Raw genomic sequence first — 21,321 nt, forward strand, 5'->3', positions numbered from 1 at the left:
GAAGGCATGGTGCATTAACCGCTCGTAAATAAACGGAGGAAAGTTAGTTCGATTTTAGGTTATTCTTATCATTTTTTAATGAGAGAAATCCAAACAGAGTGTGCAAAAACTTAACAATGGTAGTGACAAGTTGGAAACGCTGACTCCGCGAGCTAAGCTAATCGCGCCGAATACAGCGGGGTCGGTGAGGAACGCATATTAGCGCCTACAAGACTGCAGAAATACTTCACGCATTGCGTGTTCGCGTGTTCACCGCGGTGCGAGCTTTTAATCGTTGAAATTCGCGATTTCTCGGTGACGGACATACCGCGCCGCACCATTTCCGACCAGTGCACACCGCAGCCTGCAAACCTTGGATCGAGGGATCGTAGAGATTTTGCGCCTCTAGATGGTAGTAGTCTGTTAAGCCATTTATGTTGGAGTTCGTCTGTCTTTTTCTGGTCGACTATCATTACAACGAGAACCTCTCTAAAGCGAGAGAATCGACCGGTCCTTTGAGTTCTCGTCATGAAGAGAGATTATTGTACCCAGACTCATAGCAATATAACTTTTAAAACGGGAATTCATGTTCAAGAGGCATGTCACTTTTCTTTGCTAGTGCCTACAATTTCAATGTTGGCAAAATGCGCGTCATTGATTCAGCCATGTAGTGGTGCAAATTCGGTACCCATCGTGAGTCGAGACTTGAGAGACCATCTAATAAAATAAAGCCATCAGCTTTTGTTGTCATGTTCTCATCCGTAATCATGCGGGCCGCTCATATCAGATTAAATGGTGTAACGAAACAATGCGTTGTGAAAACAGCGACTCGAAGAAAAAACTCGATTGATTATTCTTCGTTCAGATTTGTTTTTCTTGCTTTAATTAAGGAACTTATTTTTAATGAAGTTACAAAGTTAAGTTATGTGGAAATCACAATTTTGCAGCCGATGCCTCGTTGCAAAGTTTTTGTTTTCATTTTTCCTTTTTATGCAAACAGCACACGGACTCAGGCCACGTAATTTAACGCGTGAGGAAAGGGACTCAGCGATCTTAAAATTTCGAATAATTCCTGATATCATAAAGAAACTGCCCGAGCACCATATCCACGTAAGATTTTTCACATGTAAAATGGTTATGAGTTTTTTTCTTTTAAAAAAATATATTTATCTATTGTTAAATGAACAACTTAAGTAACAGAAATTTTAAAACTCTTCAAGAAACTAAATTTAAAAATTTAAAATTGCCTAGTCCCCGACGTAAATAGCCTAGATGCTGATCGTCGTTAAATAAAATTAACTAACTAACTAACTAACTAACTAACTAACTATTTAATCGACTAATTTATAATTTAGCACTTTTTAGAAATTTTCCCAATACTTCTCGGTTAGTTAAATAATGTTTCCTCTTTTTTACTGAAATCTTCTAGCGCTAATTAATACCTTTATTAAAAAGTCTTAAAGACATGAACAATGATACGACCTCGGAAAATGATGTAGCTTTGTTCGAAATAATCGCTCAGTCGATAATTTACAGCTCGAAAATATTTAACCGGAGCAAGCTCTCCAGCACGATGAATGTCATTCATGTTTTTCTCGCACGTTTGGGCAAAATTTCAAAAATGACATGCTGCTACCTTGCATATTAAATACCAACACTTAAATATTATTAAATATATTCTTCTATACCTCTACTTTGCTATTTTTTTATATTTATTAATTCAACATATATTTAAGTGCTGTTTCATTAGTTCACGAGTGAGAAAATACACAGACATACCTTAATTCATTACAGGTAGAATTCTTAAAAGAATATATTCCCATGTATGGGAACCGATTGGAGGCCCACAAACTGGTTCATGCGCCGGTCAAAATTCGATGGCCTTTCAGTTTTCGAAAATATTATACCTTGATTATGATAGGTAAGAACATAGCCATCCATTAATGTTGGTTTCATTTCTGAATAATGATTTATGGTGGTATTTTGTGTAAAAATAAGAAAAACTGTTTTAAAATATTTTAAAAAATATTTTAAGAAAAGAAAACATATCAATACGAAGACTCTCCTGTCTATGCCTAATCCAGCAATTCTCTTCGCTTTTTGTTACTAGGTCCTTGGGTAGGAAAAGACACCTTGCAAGAGAAGAATCAGTTAGAAGATTGGTATTAATGAACTCATCATGTGTTTTGAATACACATATGTTTTTTATGCAAAAGATATCTGTGAGGAGCATGACGGTGCTTTAAGAATCAAGTAGTCGTTGAAAGTTCTGTACATGGTAAACTCTCGCAACACAAATCTTGGGAGAATAAATTGAAGTGTGGGAGCATAACAATTTTGCAAAACGCAGAGAGCAGAAACTACAATGCTAGTTTTCCGTGCAGTTAAACTTTGATCTGAATTCTTCGCATTTACGATTCAAATTAATTATGTAAAATGCAGCATTCCGCAAAATCGGCAGTTAATCATTAGTTTCCAAAGTAAAGCCTTTGCATATAAAATGCTTAGCTCTCCATTTAACCTAGTCAGTCGAATATAAATCACCCTTAATTGGAAAAAAAATGAAGTTCACAGTATTTTCAAGCTGAAAAATGGGTGTGTCTTCTTCTGTCAAAAAGTTACAACCGAGAAATATTATTCAGTTTTACTGAGAAAAAAAACTCTGGCTTGTAGAATCTACTATTCTCCGTACTAATGGACTAGGTATACACGGACAGACCGTCCATTCCGGGCTCACAGGCTGAAAGTTCCGGGTGTAGCATTTATTGCTCCGACCCTTGAATCCGAAACAATTGAAACTGCGGCTCGAGAACCTGAGACTTTCGGCCTGTGAGCCCTGAATATAGATAGTATGTCCTTACAGCCCATAATTTTCAACGAATAAAACTTTAATTCTATTTTCTCAGTTTCATTTTGATATTGGCCGATTTGTTCATTTATATTTAACTTTATCTAATCACTTCAATTCGAAACCTTGAGCTTAAATTCAGTTAGCTTTTGTTTCTAACATATATTTCTTTACTACAACCAGATCCAGACGTCCCGTCAGCTCGAAATCCAAAAAAAAGAGCACATTTACAATGGTTGGTTGTAAATATTAAGGCAAATTGGGTTCTGATAGCTCAAGAACTTGCTAAATACGTGAGAGCAGACCCAGGAGAGGGCACAGGTCAGTGAGGGTAAAGAAATGTACTGCTGAATCTTAACATTCACTTTGATTTAATTTGATTAAAATCAACGCACGTGTGTGAAGACATCAATCATGATAGGAGATATGCTGTTTGACGATGCTTGGATTTTGACAGCACATACCAAATCCATCCAAATGAAACTTCACGTAGGTAAAAGAGACCTCAATATTGCTAGGATTATAAATACAATCTCCCATAAATTATTTAATCATACCTATATATTATTTCTTTACAATGAAAGAGGTAAAAACAAAGAAAATATGAAACGTACGAGCTAATTCTCCGAGCAATTACCTTGTTTACCTTTGTTTTTATTGACGTATGAATAAATTGTCTTTTTTTAAATCATTTAAACTTCATGTCGGTATGAAAGAAGTTAAAACAGTCTTAGACATATTGCAATTTTTTGGGGTTTTTTTTCTCGCAAAATGCAATTTAATCAAGAAAATTTCATTAAGCTAAAATACTTTCATTTAAATTATCTTGCATGCAGAAATGAAAAATTTAACATCGACTTTTTGGATTGCGGATCTCTTTTTTCTCTTTATCCCATCGTCTTGATGGCTGAAATGGTGAAACATTGAGTACTAGCCTATTTTCTAATATCAAACCGATAGCATCTTATTATTTTTCAATTATTAAACTCGAGCGCATATGATGTTTTCAGGTTTTCATCGGATTGTGTTTTTCGTTTTCGAACAACCAAATGGCATTATGAAATTCAGTGAAACCAATTACAATAATGCGTAAGTAGACAATTCATCCTTTTTCAAGCGTAGGTAACTTTTTTTTTACCGTCAGTAGATTTTGTCTCTAACGAACTTGACATCAACTAAAACATTAGGCCGTATGTGACATCCCATTGACTCTTATATGTAGATGTACGGAATTACCCATATAATCAAACCGTCCATTAAACATTCACGCCAGTGGTGTCAGTAGCCATGTTTGTAGACGAGCAACTCGTCAAGTTTGAAATTGGGGGGGTGACTTTTTTTTTTTTTTTTTTTTTTTTTTTTTTTTTTTTAAATGGGCACTTTTACCGTGAATCCGCCAAAGCGTTACCTGTTTTCCCTCGTAGATATTCTCCTCTCCACCGATGTTTCCTTATTTTCTGCACCCCCCCCCCCCCGTTCTCCTGTTCCCCCGTATTCTTCGTTTCTCCTCCCCCCCATTTCCTTTTCTCCCCGATCTTTCATTCCCCCCATATTTTGTTCTACCCCCCTCACCTGTTCCTCGCCCCCCCCATTTCCTTTTCGCCTCTATCCTTCATTCCCCCATATTTTGTTCTCTCCCCCCTATTCTTCGTTTATTCCCCCCCTCATTTCCTTTTCTCCCCGATCCTTCATTCCCCCCATATTTTGTTCTCTCCCCTCCCAGTTTCCTTTTCTTCCCTATCCTTCATTCCCCCATATTTTGTTCTCCCCCCCCCCCAGTTTCCTTTTCTCCCCTATCCCTCATTCCCCCCATATTTTGTTCTCTCTCCGCCCCTCGTTTTCCTGTTCCCCCCTCTATTCTTTTTCTCTTCCCCCATTTTCCTTTTCTCCCGATCCTTCATCCCCCCATATTTTGCTCTCTCCCCCCGCTTTTCTTTCTTTCTCTCCTTTACGATTTTCTTATCCCTTCATCTTTCTTGCCCTTTTGTTTTATTTTTATTTTTTTCAAGGGGGCATTTACATGCAAGACACTGCTACTGTTAGTTCTAATCGTAAGCATCATTTTCTGGATTTTAAAAGGAAAGCTCATTTAATGTCAAGAAAAATAATAATGTTACTACACGTAGCTCACGAAAGGTTGAGGGGACCTTTAGTCGAGGTAAGGGGGGCTCAGTTGTGGCAGGGGGAGCTCAGTCGAGTTAGGATCGAACTTGCTTACGGGGAGGGAGCAGCCTAGTCAAATTTATGTTAGATGAAGACCATGAAATAGCTTCTGATAAAATTTAAGGAGGGTGTCGTCGGTAAGGATTGGAAAGGGATAGCCTAAAGTTGGGGGGGGGGAGGATTTATTCAAAATAAAAAGAGAAACTTCCGGCATCGTTAATGGGAGATTTTAATGAACCTTTGAGGGGACCCTTTTAATTCCACGAATGAAATAATTTTTTACTTATTTATTTTTTGTAATGGAAATAAAATTGCTCAATGTATCTGTATGGGAGAAGGCATCCATAAATATTCATCCTTACCTAATTTTTTTTTTAAAAAAAAAAAATATATATATTTACACCGAAAACTACGCAAATTTCTGCAGTGGAATCGAGACAAAACTGCTGACTATAGCCTCAATTGCTTCTAGAGAGCATCAAATTTTCAAAATTTTCCGGGGAGGGCCCCCCGGACCCCCCGTCGGGGAGGGGCCGCCCCCTGGAACTTCGCGGCTGTTTAAGGGGGGGGGGTGAAAAGTAATGAAATAGGGGGGGAACTCGTCAAGTACCTAGGGGGGAGTGACACCACTGATTCACGCAAGCGTTTTCTGAATGCAAAAAAGGGATGAAGAGTGGCAAACTTATAAAGAGCCTAAGGACAGCGAGGAGATTTATAGACAAATTTGTTACACATCATACAGACCGGATCAAAATGATTTAACTCTAATTTTTGGCTGCAATTAGAATCATTGGAATTTTGACGTTGACAGTGGCTGCGGTTGATAGGTATATAGCCATAATTCTTTAGAGTATGGGACACTTATTGTTAGGGCCAATAGTGCAAAGCTATTGACGTAAAGGGTAACACGAATGAAATGACTCAGCTCAGGTCAAGAATATATTCTGCAGACAAAATGGTCTTATAGCTTTAAAGTGATGATATTTTTTGACTCTCTCGTGATACGACCATTAAGATGGGCATTTTACAAGGGAAAAGGTGGATGATAAATTTATTAATTCGAGGTATATATTGACTGTATGTTTTCAATTGACCGCAGGAAGGATTCTGACTGTCGATTCCATTTCTCGGTGGAAAACTTTGTCCGAAAGTACAACTTGAGTGATCCGCACGCCGTTAATTTTTTCATAACCAGGTGGAAACTCATACCTACCACCAGGGCCCATTTGATCCAATGATAAACTTAGATCAAGAAGATGGACCTTGGGATGGTGCATGATGAATTGCAGAATCAATGAGAGGTGGGGACAGCTGTATGCCAACGCCTTTGTAAATTTTTGAAAACAATTCATTTAAAAGTACAAACTTTCAGATTTGATGCAGAGATTAGATCAGTTACGGTTGAATACATCCTCAAGATCATGAAAAAGTATTTATACTGAAAAGAATGATCTTGCATGCAAGCCATCTAGACGCAACTGCCCGCTCTCGCCCCAACGGGGAAAGCGCCAATCCCCAACAAATGCGCGTACAGAGAGAGAGGGGGGGGGAGGAGGTTGGCCGGTATATTGTAAATATTCTGTCACTTAGCATTATGTACGGATTAATTGTAGAATATGCATGTAATATTCTCGATAATGTACAAATGAATATAAAGTCCAGCAAATGAAATTTTTGGGGAAAATTTGGGGAATTTTTTTTTTTGGATTTCCTCAAGTTGAGATGTACTCGAGTTTCTAAGTTATGCATCATATATGAATAATTAAAAAATGCATGTTTGCCCCACAACACATTTTAAAAGACGTAAAACTTCAAGTCATTTTTCACTCTAAGACAGGTTTCTTCGAAGTTACATGGTGTACATATTGAAGTATTCGGACCCTTCAGACAACACTATGGTATGAACAATTAGGAAGCAGTCAATTTTTATTTGTTATCGTACTATTGTGATAAGGTTTTATATTTTGTTTTTTATTGTTAATTTAGATACATCCTTAAACTCCTGTTGCATAAGGAAGTGTAATTAGCCACCTTGTAGAGTCCAAATCATTTTTTGTCTCTGATTCTCGTTATTGTTATTTGTAGTTTATAGCGTTTCTAAGCTTTCAGAGTATTTTATTTTTTGTTTTCTCATTTTTTTCAAAGAATTAAAGTCTTCTTAGTAAAATACTAATGTTTATCTATCTCCTCCTCTCTCATAATTTACCTCAAAATGTGATTATTTCAGACACTTCAATAACTCAAAATATAGGCGATTCGGAGGATATACTAATAGGCGAATTTTAGATACAGTTTCGAAGACAATAGACACAATCCCATAATGAGCATATCAATCACAAATAAAAAATCAGAAAAAGCTAAAGCTGTAAGCTATCAGAATAACTAAGTTAAAGTCTACGCTTTGTCAGGACTCATAATCTAAATTAGATTATCTAGATTATCTAATTAGATTAATCTAAATTAGATTATGAACAAGATAGACATTATTGGAGTAAAATACGAATGTGGGTCAATTCGAATACCCCACCTGCTGTATGTGACCTTTGTGGCTTTTTAAATGCAAACTAGGCGAGAAAATTGCAAGAAAAGTTTTATCTCTGTGAATCCTTGTTCAAATTTAAAAATTATGGGTGATAGAAAGGATTATTTAGTACTTGCAGTGTAATTATTGCTGTATAGATGCCGAGTTTAGAAATTTTTTTTAAATGCACCGATTAAAACATTTGGGCCGGCAAATGAATAGGTAAAAAAATATGTTAATAAGCCTATTTTGTGTTTTACTTTAAGTAACTCAAGTGCTGTAGGATATTAAATTATATGATATTTGATACACTTGTGGAATTGCAAAGTGCGTGCAGATGTGAAAGGAGATGTAAAAGGAAGCAATGCGTAGAGCTATTTCGAAGAGCTTCGAGAAAGCTTCATACCGAAACACAATTTCAAAGATGAAATTCATGCCACGCACTTATTTAGAAAAATATTTCAGATTCATTCTTTTTAATCTAAGTAATATTAAAATATTTCTGACTTGTGGGGAGCTATGTTTTCAAGCCTCCTCTTTCCCAGCTCTCTTTGATCCGCCCGTGATTATAGTAACAGCTTCCGATCAAACTCAATTTGTGGGAATTTTTTCTCAAATATATTGGAAAGATATCAACCATTGAAATGCCTTTTGCACATACCCACTCGATGGCATAGCCCTGGTAAAAATTGGCAGTAGAATGTGTGCTCCAAAATACTATAGACCTAAAGCCGACTGTAAGATTTGCAATAGCTTCTACAGCCGGCAACACGATTTCTTATAGCCTTTTATAGCCGATGGCAATTAAGCAACAGCCAGACGATAAAGTTTATGCTAAACGTTACTAAATACGGATACTAGGACTTAGTTAGTTTTTGGACTACCGCTCTCTTTTTTTGCCGTAGTATCTTCATTTATTTTGCGAGGAGAGCTCCGTCCTTTTGAAGGATGCCTGTCATTCATAATACGTTGGAGCGCCGTCAATCTCTTATGATACTGTGCAATACCTCTGGTGTGAAATAGTTGCTTTAGACGCCGTGGCACGCTGCGGCGCGGCGGGCGGGCAGAGAGCGCAAAACGCGCGTTGGCGCCTACAAACCTAACAGATACTTCACGCATTGCGCAATGCGTGAAGTATCCCTGTTAGGTTGGTAGGCGCCAGTGCGTCGCCGCTCCCTTTGTGTTAGGCTCCAATATTCAATCTCGCGGAGTCAATGTTTTTCAACTCATGATTTTGAAATGTTTGCACACTCTGTATGGACTATTCTCATTTTAATTGATGAAAAAAAACGAATCATACCGCTTACAGTCATGGCTTTTCATTTGTGAACCACCGCTAGCGCTATCTGCTGGACAATTTGGAGTGCTAAGTTCCTCCCCACCCGTTTTGATATGCCAGTGATCATAGTTATGAGGCGTCTTGTCCAAAGTCAACTGAATACGTATTCTGTAGATTTTTGTTAACATACCAAAAAAAAAAAAAAAAAAAAAAAAAAAAAAAAAAAAAAATCCAAGTCTTGATAAAAGCTTTACATCGTTCAAGGACCTATTCAAATTGAATTCGATACATATTCCCAGGAAAGCAGTTTCAACGGAGCCTTTGATTTATAATGAGCTGCGGGTGGACACAGACAGTTTGGATCTCCATTCAAATTTTGCTGGCTTGCTCCATCGTCGACGCGATACGGATTGCATCCACAAGTACCCGAATTCCAACAGCGTTCAGCAAGAGGATTTACGACATCTTGACCTATCATAAAATCATACCCGATTCTAGACTATTCTCCGTTCGATATGCTAACGGTACAGTTTTATCCGTCGTAAATATTTGTGTGTGTAGGGCCGTTTGTTTTTTGGGGGTGAGAATATAGTCATTGGCAGTGGCGTGGCGTGCTTTGCGATACATCGTCTGATTGGCCATTTAAACCTAGGGGAAAGGATCGATAAACAGGGTGTTCGCTTACCATAGCTACAAATGGAGAAATATCGATAGTCGACCATTCACGCCTCGCCATTACTGGTCAATGGAGGATCTACTTTTTATTGGCTTAGCCATTTGAACCATGAAGCTTTTAAGAACCGGAAATTAAAGAGACAAGAGACCCTTCACTGGCCTCTTGACAGGTGAAAGCTTTTACCTTCGGGTATTCAACACTATGGGTAATTATAAGAGAGCAGCAGTCATTTTATACGTATGATGAGCTTCATGTGACATCAAAAAGCGATCAAGTTTCCCAAACTTTGGCTTGTTTGCAAAACGTAATTTCCACCACGTTGTTGACCATCGACCAGCTACTAGGTCGATGGTCGATGGTAACAGTTGAATTTTGAAGTTCCGAAAGTACAAGCTTCCACCATTGCAAAGATACCAGTGGAGGGTCTCTTGTCTCTAGGAAAATATGGCGGACGTTCAGTTTTTGTATGAAATCAGATAATCAATAAAAATAGGACGGACCGACAGTTATTGCGTGCACGTGTCATTTCATTTTGTCCTATACCATAGAAAAGGATCAAGTAGGGCGCCGCGCGCCGTCACACATATTCTACTTCATTTCAGTTCCGAATATTCGGCCTTAATATACAAAAATTTGAATTTTATTTGAACCAAGTGCTCTTTTTTTTACAGGTTAGATATTTAAACGGCTTAGCGCCAAGCCTTGGTAATATTTTCGTTGCAGAAGACGTGCAATACGCACCTTACTTTGTGGGGTGGCCTTGTATTCGGAACCGAACGTATACTCTCATTATGATAGGTAAAGAAATCTCTATCAATACATATGAATAATATCTAGTATTTCTTTTACTTCATACTTTAAAAGAGATCTTTTATTTTATTGGGAACAACAGTCGCAAATTGGACGTATTTCTGCCAAATGGAACTATAGACGAGTAGAGAAGATGGGGTGTTAAAGATGGTGAGAAGAAACAACGTTAAAGTGGGCGTGATTCCCTTTGGAGAAACGGAAAAGCGAATTTTACATTCTGTCAAACAAATCTATGTGCGAAAACTGAATGTTGTACTCATGAGCCATGGGCATGTGACAAGAGCGTTCAGGACAGGGCTCATGAGTTAAAAAACTCCCGAGGGCGACCGCGCGTCGGCGGCTTCGTCGCTGCTGACGTCACTGGCGCTTTATAATTCCAATTCATTCTTACGGCCTTCGACTATAGAGCACACCCCTTTTTTTTCCAACCTGTCTCTGGTTCCGTTTGGCAGAAGTACGTCCGATTGGAACGGTTGGCGTGAACTACTTTGAGTAACCTAACTCAATATTTCTTGTTTTAAAGAGGATCATTCAGGAAGGGACTACAATGCGTGAAAAAGCACTACTATTCCTGACTAATTTCGGAAATAACGCACGTATCATTCCCTTAATTACGTGAGATGAACGCCACTCCATGAATCCAGATACCCATATGCACCTATAGCCGAGCCAGAAATATTCTTTTTTGCACGATGCAGTCCAAATGATACCTGCGCAAATTAAATCTTTCCAACCTACCTATAGTAGAACAATTTAAGATTGTCTCGGACTCTTAACATCAATCGTAAAAAAATTTGATTTGGTATGATTCACTACAGGTGACCGCCAAAACTTTTGATTTTGAATGTGTAAGTTTACGCATTAGTCGGTCGCTTAGGACAAAGCTTCAATGCTTTTGCCATGACATTATCAACTAGATGTCCGAATCAATTTCGAACTTTAAACAAGAAAAAAAAATCTGTCTGCATTCTACTCTAGCAGAACAGGCCCATTGACGAAGTTAATACCGAAGTTCATGTTCCTAGATCCTGATGTGCCATCCCGAGACAATCCAACGCATCGAGAATATCGCCACTGGCTTATTGTCAATATTCGTGGTCCAAATCTTTTCTCCGGTAGTGTAATTACAAAATACAGAGGACCAAAACTGCGACCAGGCTCAGGTTTGAACTCTTTTAGTTCCATTTCTGATAAAAAATTGTAACTTTTTTCACTCAATCAATGCCCGCTTCGACACGAATAATCCCCATTTACTTTTTCAAATTGTTCAAAGTGCGTTTGCAAATGCTCGCACACAAAATCAAAATATTTGGAAGTGCCTCTTCATTTACAGTGATTGATATGAGATATTCATGTGTTTTAAAAACTTCAAAAATAAAAAACGACTGCATATGAAACAAAACACAATGTACCTCAGGCATGCTGTTCTGCGTAAAATGTTTAGGATCTAAGCTGTCTTCATTTCAGCTACTGCTGCTTTTATTAATTTGTCATCTGGGGTGCTATGCCACTACGGCAACTACGTCCACCGTTATGATGGTAACATAGCGACATCGACGAAGAATGTATAAGCTAACCGTGTGATGTGATTTTTCCCGTTTGCACGTTTACATTTCTCTAAATGGCATAACATTTTTCGTAAAAAAAAAAAAAAAAAAAAACCGAAAGACAATGAGCACTTACGACTCTTTTAGGTTCTCGGTTAGGTGGGCATGTATCGTGCTTATCAGAGGAAATAACTAAGCTTTCAGGCAAACTAGAGAGTATTTGATAGTTGCTTTGAAAAACTCAAAGTAGATCACTGCGATACTCGTTCCTTTCTCTACATTGATTCGCCGATCGGAAATCGGGGAGCGATCAGATAATAACCAAGCTTTTGGCTCCTTTTTTCCGAGTTAATCTGGTTCTATGCATTATTAGGAGAGAAGTCCATTAAAAATTTGGAAAAATAAGTTCTCGCAGCAAAGACTCTCTTTTGTCAGATATAAACAAGTACAGCTTTTGCGATTTATTAAAATTTTGTAAAGAAGATTTTTCAACAGGAGAAACAAGTAAGACATTCTCGAACAAACAGATCCTTGCTTTCCAAAAAACTTGGTCTCTTTCCGCTGAACTCTATCCACACATGAGCTGTATGTAGTAAAAAGTAGAGCAAGTGCTTGGACGGTTAATGCAGTTATTGTTTTGGGAATAATTGATCTGACAAATCTTTCATTTCACGTTTACTCCATTCCAGGTTCTCACCGGTACATATTCCTCATATACAAACAACCGCACGTGCACGTAGATTTCTCTGATGCGTTTGCAGAATATCACGAGTAAGTATAAATTGATTTTTTTCATACAAACAATTTTCAATTCATTTGAGGAATTTATTGGCCCAGCCTGACTAAAGTTTACTCACAGCGTAAACAAAAAATATTAACTCTTTTTGTTTACGCTGTAAGTAAAATCTTCAGTCAGGCGGTGTACGCTTCTTACATGGATATAATTTCAAGAGAATTAAGATTGTGGGTTGATTCCACATGAGGTCCAGAGGTATGGCGCACAGTGGGTCAAATCAATGAGAGGGATCGGACAAAATTTGGAAACTTTAAAAGCTTATAACTCCGTTCATACAAAACTTCGAGGTCTTGAAAGTGTCCTGCATTGGTTTCATCGAGAAATTTCTTTCAGAAACACGATTTAATACTTAAAATGTGACGAATTAAACATAGAAATTTGCAGTTTTAGTTAAAAATTTCATGTCCAATCTCTCTGCTTGACTCGATCCACCGTGTGGCGGTGGAGTTCAAGCCGCGAAAGCAATATGCTTTAAGAGTTAGGTACTCTTATAATTTTATATATTATGTAGTAATGTAAAAGTATTCAAAATATTGAATAACTGGATTTTAAAAAATACTCAAAAATTCTTCTCTGAAGTTTTCAAAAATATACTTTCAATTTCGGAAAGGAGATTTTTCACACAGTGACTTGGATGGCCTTGGCGTTACACTTAACACTAACAAGAGTTTGAAAAATGCACGTTCCTAAGATTGTGACGTTGTAAATTTTTTAAAACATTGTATTGTTTTGAAAGAAAACTACGTAAAAATTGTCCTTACAATAATCTCTGATTTCTTTTCTGCCTTGTACGTAGGTAATATTCAAAAAATTTCAGACAATCATTGACCTAGCTAAAGTTTTATTTCTAAAAAAACATTGTAGAGACCTGTAAATTTTGGAAAATTGCGACGAGAAGTGTGTTCAAAATTTTCAAATTGAATATCATAGAATTAATTATCATAGTATTTAAGCAACAGACTATTACTTTAATTATTATTTGGAAAAAAAAAGTTTATCGGACAATATCGTCGTCTAGTTTATATAAGATTTATCAAAAACAAAAAACGTAAGCATTCTGAGTAAGATGGAGTCGTAGTATGTTTTTTCCTTTTAGTTTCTTACTCTTTGTTGTCTTTTCCTTCCAGCACCAAGAATGAAAATCGATATAATTTTTCCACCGCAAAATTCGTCAAGACGTATAATCTAGGTAATCCAGTAGCAATCAATTTCTTTAGGTGCTTGGATGATGCCACTTGATATACTATGAGGAACTGCCGTAGCGTATCTGCGACGCTTAGGGCTCAGTAGCAAGACTTATCATGAGCTGAAGTAGAACTGTGCCGAACTATCTACTAAACAGGAATCGTTGGCACGACGAACAAACTTGATTATACTCAATCTAGTAATAATTAAGGCAAGAGATTCATTGTAACCGATAAAAGATGAGAAAGATCCAAGAGATGATTACAATATATTTCTTGAAAGAGTTCTATTCATACTCGTTGCTGCTTCTTTTTAAAATATTTCTCGTCGATTCAATTACTCGGTTTAGAAATTAATTGAAAGTTAGAGTCCACAACAAATGGGGCCACGCCCTTTTAGAGTGGGACGAAAGATCCGCCCTGTTGAATCTTGTAATCCCTTTTAATGCTACACTGAAGATGTATACGTGATCCTCTGCCGCACTCTAAAAGTGCCCTGACTTATTTGGTCCCTGCTAAAAATGTTCCGTGTGGATGATTTCCATGAAGTTGATTTCCATGAAAAAATGACACGGAAAAATGGAACAGGAAATATTTCCATGTGGCTGATTTCCGTGTGACTGATTTCCATGTGGCTTATTTCCATGAAAATTTTTCATGGAAACGAAATCATTTCCGTGAAAATTTTTCATGGAAACGAAATCATTTCCGTGACAATTTTTCATGGAAAGAAACCATTTGCATAAAAATGATCACAAGAAGGTTTCAGTACCATCCAAATTGCTCACGGAAATTAAATAAATCTTAGAATCAAGACAAAGGAGACAAGCGTCCCAATGGGAGCACATGATATTTGGACCATGCAGACATGCTCAGTAAAATAGAAAATGAACAAACAACACTCACCAACTCGCTCAAGTCTGTATCCACTGGGTCAGAAAAATCCACTTGAAGACAATGAATCCAAATTTCCGATTAGAACTGGTGCAGGTACGAAGGAACTTTTGAAAACACGATGAGTGCATTGTAAAAATATCTAAAGCACTCTTTAACGTAAGAGAAAAATTAGCACCATGATTTAATAGCTGATCGATACAGAACACCACTCTCAGAAAAGCACTGACACAACACGATTTTTCAGTTTAGTTTTAGAGGAGAAAGCATTTTTCAAAAGATGCGACATCATAGATCCACAGCTTAAATAATTTCACGATTTACTACGATCATTGATGATATTAAGGTAGCCATCGATTCTCTACCCGACGTTCCTTCCACACATGACAGGAAACATCTACAGGCATAGAGCAAATGGCACTGAGCAGCAATGTACATCTGATAAGGCAAGCTCCTGGAAGTGTCGATCTGCAAAAATACAAAGCGGGAGACAGATCATCAAATTGATCTACCTATGGTTAATGGCCGTCCTTGGAGACAGACAATAAACTACGTAACAATATATCAACCACCTTTTGATAACAGAACGAATTTAAAATGAGAGCAAGACCCTTCCTTATGGAGGGAGGGCCAAGAAACATTTAAAAACGGAACATTTTACAACTTACAGGTCTGAGCCACTGAATATAATACATTCCACCAGTCAATAAAATTTTAAATTTTGAATGTTGATGGATAACCTGATTGCCAGTATACATTGAGTTGAAACCAGTTGAAACATCTGATACGTAGAGCGGTTCATTCTTATAGAGGCTTCCGAAGTAGTTCCAGATAGGTACTTTAAAATTAGACACCGGTCAAATGTAGTACAAGAGAGGAAATGGGTGCAACAAAACTTTAATTGTCCTTGATTCTTTTGAAGACACAAGAAAATGCAGGCAGTATGAGGATGTTCCAACAGACTACCTATAATAGCACTCGCCTGCAAGAGTTGGGAAGTTTCTACTTGTGATGAAGTCGCGGATAATAAGATTTGCACTTAGAGAGTGCAACAGAAGATCCACCATCTTGATTCTGGTCTTTCCCTTCAATGCTAAATAGATGAAAGATTATCTCCCTTCCCACGGAAGGAGTGGATAGATTTATTAGACGTAGACTCTTCGATCAACTTCGTAACCACGGTTAGGAATAGCACATGGTAGTAAATGCATTCGCAAACCAAGAGAATAGAATTCACAATTACCTCGCTCGTTAGAACATATCGACTGAATCGTAAATCGGCAAAGAAAATTAAACTCGAGTTACTTGATCAGTATAGCTTGACATGACAAATGTGTAATGTAAGTACAAGGTGACAGGCTCATACTTAGGTGTGTCCGTCGTCAAGAAGTGAGAAGTGAGAGATAATTTACCTGTGTTCGATGAAACTGAGTATAGTCAAGTAGACGCCGATAATACAATCGATTCTTCGTTAAGAATCATGAAAAGTAGATCAAATTAAGTTTTGTTCTCCCAGTGATCAACTGGAGAGAACTTTCCTTTCACTCTGGGCTATTTAATCAATGTAAAATCTCGAAAAATCTCGATCGCTAGTGAGATTCTCCTCTGTTCTCTTGTAAAAAATCGCTTGAAAAAGCGATTTTTTGTATGTGTGAGTGCGCTCCCATAAGATCTGATGTAACCGCTTATTGTATTAGTGTGTATTTTTACAGGGGTTTTTCGAGACTACCGATAGTCGCTGTTCGATACGTCGATACGTCGATTCAATTCTAAACCTACCAACCCTTTTCCTACAAAATACCCTGTTCCTTCTGAGTTTCCTTAACTTTGCCTTCTTTAACTCCGTTTCTAAATAAACTGTATTAATTATCTGAAGTTCTTTATATCTTAAAGCTTCAATTTCCAATATGAATTTCCTAACTTTTTCACCATTTTCCTTATAAAACAAAATCAATTTACGTATGTACTTTTTACCCTTGTGTTTAGCGCTTGTTTCATTTGTGCGTCAGCTTTGATACAATGGCGGATTGTTTACGTTCATTTTATAGTTGAGCATTTTCCAATTTTTTCCTTTAAATCTCTTCGAAAAAGTCCCAAAATGACTTAGCACTCTTTAAATAAGTAATTCACCCCTTCAACTTAACATTGATGGTACTTTGGATGGTTCCACCTTTTGCAGTGAGAGAAACTGAATTGCCGAGTTTTTGAGCTGGCTATGGCTGGCTCCTTGGTTTGTCCGTGTCCTTCGGTTTGATTTGTGATTTGTGCAACTTCCTTAATGGATAATCTTACTTATCAAATACTCTTTGACTGTGCGTGGAGTGTAATTTTGTCTTGAGTCTTGACAGCATTAGCACCATGTGAATCAAAATTTCAATCAACTCCATTTTTGCCGCAGGTAGGGATCCTTTAGCTATCCTACCGCTATCAGAGTGCTGTCGAGAAACTAATCACAACTGTCGGTATGTTCTGTTGAGCAGTTATGTAAATATAAAACGGTTGTATTTGTTAGTCAATTTCTTTTGTATGTGAACAATAACTGAATGTCCAGAATTCCAAACATCTGACTGTATCTCAAGTATATGTCGGAAATATTTATCAAGGTCAGAGTTTGTGAATCCTTGCAGCAGTTAATGAATTTCCCCTAAGTAACAACTTCGCTCAACAAAGTTTGGTAAGTAAGTACAGCTCAGATCCACCATCGTACACATATAATTACATATTAGTTTAAACTCAGTGCGAGTAATGTTTTGAGGGTAAAGTGTTCTCTATTCTCCAACATTTATTAGCAGGGGTGCGAATTGCCCCCGGAATTGCGCGGAGGCTGAGAGATACTTGTTATTTTTCTAGATTTTTCAGATTTGCAATTTTTGTGGAATACTTACTGTGACTTTGGCACACATTCTAAATTTAACAAGAAATTCCACAAAAGTTTGATCAGCGCGTTGTGCTGACCTTCTTGCGAGAACCTAGCCCGAAGCTGAAAATTGCAGAGGCATGAAACAATGTTCACTTTGGTTTGTGAGATTTTCTTATAAACTTGGCATCCTCATATTTGTCCGACTTTTACCAAAATAATCTTGAAATTATCTCTCCCATCACCACATAGCAACAAAATTAGCATAAACATTCTTGATAAGAGGTGGCATAGTATCCAGAGACCCCTGAGAGTTTTGTATTAAATACTAATGATGCTCCTCTGGCAGAATTAAAAATTGACCATTCTAAACTACATACTCATATCAACAGCTCTTGCTGACAACAACCTGCTACCTTCATCAACTTAATCTGAAGTTTAGAATAATAGATAAGCCGCCAACTAATGTACTATCATTTCCATGCAAACAGTCAACCTTGTATTTATTGAGGAATGATAAATACAGTTTTTACTATGCCTTAAAGTTCTTACCATAATTCTTACCATTTGGAGTCAGGAAATAAAAATAATTGCTTCATTGTTTGCATTTTTATTGGCCAACTAAGTTCACAGTGGAACTTTCGTCTACTTGGTGTTAATGAAGGTAAATATTTATTCTTCTCTTATTTGGATGAGAATTACCTAGGTACATCAAATAGGTATGACATACTGTGACATTGGGTGCCGCTACTAGGTACTCTACTTATATTTCAACGATACTGGAAAAATTCATAACTCAGGTAAGGGCGTTATCTTGCAAGCTACAGAGCTAGTAATTAGTCATATTTCGATCCTTTGAGATTCTTTCATCATTCAGAAATAAAAAACTAAATTCAGCTGGAACAGGCACATTTCTAGGAAGGAATGTGACGGATCATTTATATCTAATTTATATCTCATCGTCATCTCATTTATCAAACAATGCTTCTCGTCCTCATCTTGTTCTAATCTTGTTGAGAGCAGGCGAAGATTTGAAATGCGCGCTACAGATTCGGTAGTCGCCTGCAAAAGTGGTACCCGCCTGACGTCACAAAACTTCAAGATGGCAACAAAAATCAAACGGGACAATAATCAAAGAAAAGGACTGTGGTGGTTACAAAGGAATACCTAAATGATCATTCATTTTTTCGAACCCTTATAATTTAAAAAAATTAATTTGAAGTGAAGTACGTATTTGGAGACTTTACACTTTACTGGGAGAACATCCAATGCCCAGCATGAGCATTGGAAACGTCATTCGTGAACTCAAAATGACCGACTTGTTCATTTTGAAATTCACGGCATGGCATGGCTAGGCTGGCTGGGTGGATTGAATTGAACAATGGTCCGGATCCGGAGTTCCGAGTGCGAGTTGGACATCGAACAGTTGGACGAGGGACCATTCCGCGGTTCCGCCTTTTGCCTTTTTATCGAGGTTGCGTATGAAAATGAGTGAAAATCAGCCGCTATAATGATTATAGAAAGCCAGTTTTTGTATTTTAATCCTTTTGAAAACATTTGCCTGATAATTATTTAGATAATAAATACAACCCTGGAAGTATCGGCAAGGAACGATTATTCCAGGAACTAGGAACATCTTCACAAAAGTTAGGTTATATTTATCAATTTACCTCTCACCCACATCACCACATCACCTCAAGTAAGTAATTTAATGAATAATTTTTCACTTTCACACCTTTCACAAAAGAATCAAGGACAATTAAAGTTTTGTTGCACCCATTTCCTCTCTTGTACTACATTTGACCGGTGTCTAATTTTAAAGTACCTATCTGGAACTACTTCGGAAGCCTCTATAAGAATGAACCGCTCTACGTATCAGATGTTTCAACTGGTTTCAACTCAATGTATACTGGCAATCAGGTTATCCATCAACATTCAAAATTTAAAATTTTATTGACTGGTGGAATGTATTATATTCAGTGGCTCAGACCTGTAAGTTGTAAAATGTTCCGTTTTTAAATGTTTCTTGGCCGCTCTCATTTTAAATTCGTTCTGTTATCAAAAGGTGGTTGATATATTGTTACGTAGTTTATTGTCTGTCTCCAAGGACGGCCATTAACCATAGGTAGATCAATTTGATGATCTGTCTCCCGCTTTGTATTTTTGCAGATCGACACTTCCAGGAGCTTGCCTTATCAGATGTACATTGCTGCTCAGTGCCATTTGCTCTATGCCTGTAGATGTTTCCTGTCATGTGTGGAAGGAACGTCGGGTAGAGAATCGATGGCTACCTTAATATCATCAATGATCGTAGTAAATCGTGAAATTATTTAAGCTGTGAATCTATGATGTCGCATCTTTTGAAAAATGCTTTCTCCTCTAAAACTGAACTGAAAAATCGTGTTGTGTCAGTGCTTTTCTGAGAGTGGTGTTCTGTATTGATCAGCTATTAAATCATGGTGCTAATTTTTCTCTTACGTTAAAGAGTGCTTTAGATATTTTTACAATGCACTCATCGTGTTTTCAAAAGTTCCTTCGTACCTGCACCAGTTCTAATCGGAAATTTGGATTCATTGTCTTCAAGTGGATTTTTCTGACCCAGTGGATTACAGACTTGAGCGAGTTGGTGAGTGTTGTTTGTTCATTTTCTATTTTATTGAGTATGTCTGCATGACAGATGTCATCCATTATTACTTTGCATGATGCATATTTAGCTGAAAGATTCTCTTTACACATGCCTAGTGGAAGATACATGTGGGTTTGGAACTGCTAACATGCGAACTTTGAAAAACTACGCTGCTATGATATAGAAAATCCTACAAGTCCAAGAAGGTCTATGCGCTGATATCAATTACATACTGACATATACCCGTCAAACAAGTTCCCATGGCTGTCATAGATGGCCTGCCCACAAAGTATGTCTGAAAGGGTGGCCCTAATTTTCTTCAGGGAGCTTTGAGTACACCATGTACTTTTTAAGATTATTGTGCTTATTATTGCTTTCACTTGAGTGTAGATGTAAGTACATACTAAGCTTTTATCCATCATACATTTTGGCACATTTCTTTAATTATTGAGCTTCATAAAATTTCAGGTACTTGATTTTCAGGGGCTGAGATCGAAATCATATCATTAAAAAAAATTGGTTCCAGCAATTCTTTTCAAATTCTTTACAAAAAAATTTAGAGGATTTAATAACTGAAGATAAAAACATAACATGCTAAACACTACCTTCTGATGAAAAAGTACTTAAGTGATGACCAAAATTGAGACTTTTTTCGATCACCCTGATATGGGGATCTTCTTCACCTCCTTTCTAAACATACGCCTGAGAAGAAAAAATTTGACTGCTAATGCAACCCGCAACAATGATCGTATAGCTCTTCTTTCGGTTTTTTTCCTTTTTCCCTTCATTCCCCCCCCCCCCCCCTTCCAAAACTTGAGATTTTTCCTTTTCATGTCATAATGAGCCCATAGCACAGAAGTTTTCAAAAATGATTGGAATTCACGAAATTTCATTTTATGAAGTTACATATAAAATCTTGCATCTCTGGTTTGAACCGTATACCGAGTATAATTCCTTGGCGCGCACCTTGCGGAGCGCCTTCAACATCGTAGTTATGCTTCAAACGCGACACTCACGCTCCGATGTGTAATTTTCGCATGTTGCGCATGTCGGAGCGTATGTCCAATTTAGAATTGCCCAAAAATTGAAAGATTTTAAAGCCGCGAAATTCATGTTTAAATCCGCAATTTTTATTTCCATG

The 21,321-nt window shown here is 37.4% G+C and overlaps 2 protein-coding genes across 5 annotated transcripts; both read left to right on the forward strand.

Moving 5' to 3' along the window:
- Positions 1–738: 738 nt before the first annotated feature.
- Positions 739–7,159, forward strand: LOC140225375 (protein D3-like). 2 transcript variants are annotated; one of them, XM_072304050.1, is made up of 5 exons: positions 739–1,089; positions 1,774–1,900; positions 3,011–3,148; positions 3,838–3,916; positions 6,363–7,159. In XM_072304050.1, exons 1-5 carry the CDS (start codon positions 904–906, stop codon positions 6,430–6,432), a joined length of 600 nt encoding a protein of 199 aa, XP_072160151.1. In that variant the 5' UTR covers positions 739–903; the 3' UTR covers positions 6,433–7,159. The 2 variants fall into 2 exon arrangements, with proteins under 2 accessions (XP_072160151.1, XP_072160147.1); XM_072304046.1 differs by having other exon boundaries at positions 741–1,089; positions 6,090–7,159.
- Positions 7,160–7,474: 315 nt separating this feature from the next.
- Positions 7,475–14,099, forward strand: LOC109043133 (protein D2). Of its 3 annotated transcripts, none has more exons than XM_072304052.1 (5): positions 7,475–7,733; positions 9,055–9,314; positions 11,302–11,439; positions 12,513–12,594; positions 13,747–14,099. In XM_072304052.1, the coding sequence occupies exons 2-5, from the start codon at positions 9,122–9,124 to the stop codon at positions 13,856–13,858; spliced, it is 525 nt and encodes a 174-aa protein (XP_072160153.1). In that variant the 5' UTR covers positions 7,475–7,733; positions 9,055–9,121; the 3' UTR covers positions 13,859–14,099. The 3 variants fall into 3 exon arrangements, with proteins under 3 accessions (XP_072160153.1, XP_072160157.1, XP_072160161.1); XM_072304056.1 differs by having other exon boundaries at positions 9,090–9,314; XM_072304060.1 differs by lacking the exon at positions 7,475–7,733 and adding an exon at positions 10,138–10,264 and having other exon boundaries at positions 9,088–9,314.
- The last annotated feature ends 7,222 nt before the right edge of the window (positions 14,100–21,321 follow it).

The sequence above is a fragment of the Bemisia tabaci genome, chromosome 1, assembly GCF_918797505.1.
Source record: "Bemisia tabaci chromosome 1, PGI_BMITA_v3".
In the NCBI taxonomy this organism is placed as follows: Eukaryota; Metazoa; Arthropoda; class Insecta; order Hemiptera; family Aleyrodidae; genus Bemisia; species Bemisia tabaci.

Coding starts and splice junctions, on each gene's coding strand:
- LOC140225375 (XM_072304046.1), top strand. CDS start 904: ATGTGGAAATCACAATTTTGCAGCCGATGCCTCGTTGCAAAGTTTTTG. Junction 1,901..3,010: donor TTATACCTTGATTATGATAG/GTAAGAACATAG, acceptor TACTACAACCAG/ATCCAGACGTCCCGTCAGCT. Junction 3,917..6,089: donor GAAACCAATTACAATAATGC/GTAAGTAGACAA, acceptor AATTGACCGCAG/GAAGGATTCTGACTGTCGAT.
- LOC109043133 (XM_072304052.1), top strand. CDS start 9,122: ATGAGCTGCGGGTGGACACAGACAGTTTGGATCTCCATTCAAATTTTG. Junction 9,315..11,301: donor CTCCGTTCGATATGCTAACG/GTACAGTTTTAT, acceptor TCATGTTCCTAG/ATCCTGATGTGCCATCCCGA. Junction 11,440..12,512: donor AAAACTGCGACCAGGCTCAG/GTTTGAACTCTT, acceptor ACTCCATTCCAG/GTTCTCACCGGTACATATTC.